The sequence below is a fragment of the Triticum aestivum genome, chromosome 2D, assembly GCF_018294505.1.
Source record: "Triticum aestivum cultivar Chinese Spring chromosome 2D, IWGSC CS RefSeq v2.1, whole genome shotgun sequence".
Classification (NCBI taxonomy): Eukaryota; Viridiplantae; Streptophyta; class Magnoliopsida; order Poales; family Poaceae; genus Triticum; species Triticum aestivum.
In genome coordinates, this window is record NC_057799.1 from 12,013,788 (window position 1) to 12,018,494 (window position 4,707).

Sequence of the window (4,707 nt, forward strand, 5' to 3'; positions counted from 1 at the left end):
TTATGATGATTTAGTTTTGTATAGTTCTACTATATAAAACTAAAGTATGTGGCCCAGAAAAATAATCCATAATTGAAACTCATTGATGCCTAGTAATCATCATCACGCTAGAAGCTAGATAACTTAAATTAGAATAATTCCGGTAAATTTGATGGGATACACACGGGCATAGCGTCTACCACGTGGGGGGCGTGTCCGTTAACCCCGACGGCCGGAGCGCGCGCGGAAGAACGTGCGTCCGCGCGGGCTTGTGCTGTGCAAGGCCGGGTCACCGTGCCATGACGGCTCGTGCGTCTGCCTCTGTGGAGGACCGTGCTATTGAGTTGTGGAGCCACCCACGTTTTTTGCCTTTCTTCTTCCCCGTCGCGGTCGCGGCACGGTCATCTGTGCGGCAAGCGCACTCACCAGCTAGAAGATACACTATATAGGAGCACTCGAGCAGCCAAGCCGATCACACTCACACTCACGCCACCAACCATCCACGATCATCACGTACATACGCCACTAACCATGTCGACCGCCTCCTCCGAGTCCTCTCCCGCGGCCTATGACCGCACGGCTGAGCTCCACGCGCTGGACACCACCTACGCCGGCGTGCGTGGCCTCATCGCGTCCGGCGTCACCCATGTCCCGCGCATCTTTCGCGTCCCCGACCAGCACCATGAGCCACGGCAGGACGGCACCGTCCCCGCCGGCCAAGAACCGGCAGCCATTCCGATAATCGACCTCGGGTGCGGTGACCACACGGCCGTGGTGGCTGCCGTCCGGCGGGCCGCGGCGCAGTGGGGGTTCTTCAAGGTGACCGGCCACGGCGTGCCTGAGGACACGATGGCCATGGCGATGGACGCTGTGCGGGCATTCCACGAGGCCGATGGTGGCGAGGGCAGCGACAAGGCGCGGCTCTACTCGCGTGAGCCGGCGAGGGCGGTCAAGTATCACTGCAACTTCGACCTGTATCAGTCGCCCGTGGCCAACTGGCGCGACACGCTCTACGTCCGCATGGCGCCCACCCCACCTGATGCCGGTGATCTGCCGGACAACTGCCGGTGAGTGCTCTGGCTGTATCTCACAGTAGTTCCTCGTAGCACAATTCGATTTTTTTTTCTAGTTTGACGATACTATTCTGTTAACTGCCTGGTTTTAAAGATTGTCACGAGCTAGAGCTAGGCCAAATTTTTTTTATTTTATAAATTGGTAAAATAATATTTTTCATATAACCTGCATTCATTGAGCTGCCCCCTTTCAGAAAAGAAACTGTCATGGAGGAAAAACAAAATACTCTCTCCTTAAAGAATATAAGAGCGTTTAGATCACTACCTTAGTGATCAAAACACCCTTATATTTCTTTACAGAGGAAGTATAAACAAAATTGTTGCATGGAACCATGGAGCAGCAAAACCTATGCTCAACGTCGCTCATCTCACAACACCTTTTACTGGGAAAACGATGGATTAAATTCTTTACCAGTCTTCTCCTTTGATATATGATACGCACAGCTGTGCGTATTCGAGAGAAAAAAACAAGTTTATACGGAACGCCTAAAAGTAAACTGGGCCATGAACCTAGAGCAGATTTTGAAGAACCTGATGGATGGATGGAGAAAGAAAAGGGGACAAATGCGATGAATGGGCTACCCGGCGCCTTGTCATGGCAGCCTGTCTAGGGACGGTGAGGCTGACAGTGTCAAACAACATGCTATGAAAATCAATATCAAACAAATTAGCAAAATCAATGTCAAACAGCATGCTATGAAAACTTATGAAATACAAAAAGATGTAACATATGCGATCTATTTTGATATGATTATGTAGATGTAACAGATATGGTCTATTTAGGTATCACTATGTCGATATAAAAGGTACAATCTGTTTAAGTACATTTAAATAGACCTAACTATTAAAAACTGTATGCTACAATTATGAAGACCTAGCAGATACAATATGTATCAATTCTGTAGATCTAATGGATTTAATATGTTTATACATTTATGTAGGTCTAGTGATTGTGATAGGTTCACCAAATCCTCGACCGGATGTACTTGTTTTTCTGAGAGTTTCTAGCACATCTCTATTTTTCCTTCCTCATTTTTTGATATACAGTAGATATGTGATATAATTTATACCTATATGAAGTGTGTATTGTTTGTATTAGTTCATTCTTGGTTGTTAAGTAGTCATTGATTAGAGCTAAATTGTGCAGTGAAATTACTTTCTCTGGGACATCTTTTGGTTGTGTTTTTTATAGGAATTATACTTAAATCGCATGTTCGAAATAAACAACTCGCTCAAATGTTAATTTTCAGCAATGCGTTGTTTGACTATGCCCACCAAGTGAAGAGTTTGGGGAACACTTTGTTCGAGCTGCTCTCGGAAGCTCTTGGGCTCAAACCGAGCCACCTGACAGATATAGAGTGCAACCAAGGACAAGTCTTACTATGTCACTATTACCCTCCTTGCCCACAGCCTGAACTCGCCATCGGGACAAGCCGACATTCAGATGGTGGCTTCCTGACCATACTTCTCCAAGACGAAATCGGCGGCCTTCAGATCTTCAGCGAGGATCAGTGGGTAGACGTCGCGCCAACGCCCGGGGCATTCATTGTTAACATCGGTGATCTCTTACAGGTATTTAAATCATGGTCAGTCACCCTTAGTTATTTGTTTTGTTCAACGCAAGGGCTCGTACTGATCATTAACTATTTCCTTTATGTTACAAAATTGTGCAGTTGATCTCCAATGATGGGTTTAGGAGCGTGGAACATAGGGTTTTGGCGAAGAACGTTGCTCCACGGGTCTCGATTGCAAACTTCTTCGGAACGCACATCAATCCGACATCGACAAGGATTTACAGTCCAATTAAGGAGTTGTTGTCTGACGAGAACCTACCATTATATAGGGAAACCCTTGCTGGTGATTATATCAAACATTACTACTCCATTGGGTTAGATGCGAAAACTGCTCTTTCTCATTACCGATTATGAATTGTGATATGTGAAGGAGAGTTTGCACTCTATTTGTGCAAACAAAAACCATGTATATGTAGAACATGAAGAATTGAGTAATGTACAATGCTAAGAAATGGATAGTAAACTTGCGTACATGCGACATTGCAGTTTTCCGGCAACTAGCATGGTAGCCAGTGGTGGATCCATGAATTGAACATGGCCGGGATGAACATTTATGGTATAATTTGTTTTTGTAAAAATGGCAAGTTTACTTAAACAAAATTCATGAATTCAGTTACCAAAAGTAGGAAAAAAAGATCTTTAGAACAACGAACATAGAGTGTTGCTGCTTGAAATGCATACCCAATGCCATAATACAAGCACACAATACAAGGTGACACCCCTACAGCATGTGAAACAAAGAATTATGAATGTAAAACTAAGCACCAATGTGATAAGAGTTGTAGCTTTTGATAAGACTAGTAAGCGTGCACGTGCAACACACATATCCACTAATATTACAGCCATATGTGAAAAATTTACTTGTGTATGTAAAATGATAATCTGATAGTAGTAGTAAACAAAACATTTCAAATGAATTGTTGTGTTGATAAGGTTCACTTTCCACCCAAAAGGCTATTGCATTCTTATTTCAAACCATTAGTAGCCTTCTTGTTTCTATGAATCTTGAAGAACACATCCAAATACTTAGGTACAACCACAATTTATTCATTCTTGTAAAATGATTATTTTCTTACAAGTCCTACTTTCCATAATCTTCTTTATGTTTTGACGCCATCATTTCAAGATACGCCGTTGAGTGCCACATATCTATGTAGTAGGGGAACAACTGCTCTCATTTGTGGTATCGACGGCGAGCGTCTTCAGGGGAAAGGCCAACCGGACACTCCAATGAGGGCGACTATTGGACAGGAGCCCCTTCAGCCTAGATTAGTGTTTCATGTAAATTTCCAATGACAGAACTGACTCTCCAGAATCCAATCTTTAAACCGATTCTGGGATGAAAACCTCCGCACAAATATGCGATATTCAGACCGGTGTCATAGGACCCCAATGAATAGATTTCACAAACAAACAAAATTTCATCAGGGGCGACTATCCATCAGGGACATAATGATTTTTTTTTGGTGTTCAGTTAAATTCGCTACAACCATTCAACTGAAAATCAACTGCCGATGTTCATCTTCTTCCTCTGTCCATCTTTTTCTTGTAAAGAAACTAAAATAAAACTAAACAAAAAATAAGTTTTCTAATAAAGAATGAGTTAGTTGCATTAGTATTATCCTTATAAAATAATGAGGTAGGATCCTCCGGGTAGGCAAGATGAGGAGTCAGCCCAGCAGGCTTGGGGTGGCCCAAGCCCATTTCAAAAAGGTCATCTCGGCTAGCCAGCATAATGAAGCACATCATGAACACTGCTACGTCCACTCAGCTGGACCTTTATTTTTTATTTTCTTGCAAGAAAACTTCCAGTCTATTTATCAACGGTTAACGTAGTACTAAGAGCACCAGAAGTAAAAAGTACATACAGGTTCGTATACCACACCTAGCAACGACTACAAGCACTGGAGCAAGCCGAAGGCGCGCCGCCGTCATTGCTCGTCCCTCATCGGAGCCGGGAAAACATTATTGTATTAGACACTCGGAAAATTGTCGTGCTAAGGACTCATAGGACCAGCGCACCAAAGCAACAACGGCCACCAATGAAGAGAAGTCTAGATCGTAAGGATCCAACCTACCAC

At 43.7% G+C, this 4,707-nt stretch overlaps 1 protein-coding gene across 1 annotated transcript; it reads left to right on the forward strand.

The window, feature by feature from the left end:
• Nucleotides 1–470: 470 nt before the first annotated feature.
• LOC123048251 (1-aminocyclopropane-1-carboxylate oxidase homolog 1) lies at nt 471–3,084 on the forward strand. The gene is made up of 3 exons (XM_044471388.1): nt 471–1,046; nt 2,303–2,624; nt 2,726–3,084. Exons 1-3 carry the CDS (start codon nt 511–513, stop codon nt 2,978–2,980), a joined length of 1,113 nt encoding a protein of 370 aa, XP_044327323.1. The 5' UTR covers nt 471–510; the 3' UTR covers nt 2,981–3,084.
• The last annotated feature ends 1,623 nt before the right edge of the window (nt 3,085–4,707 follow it).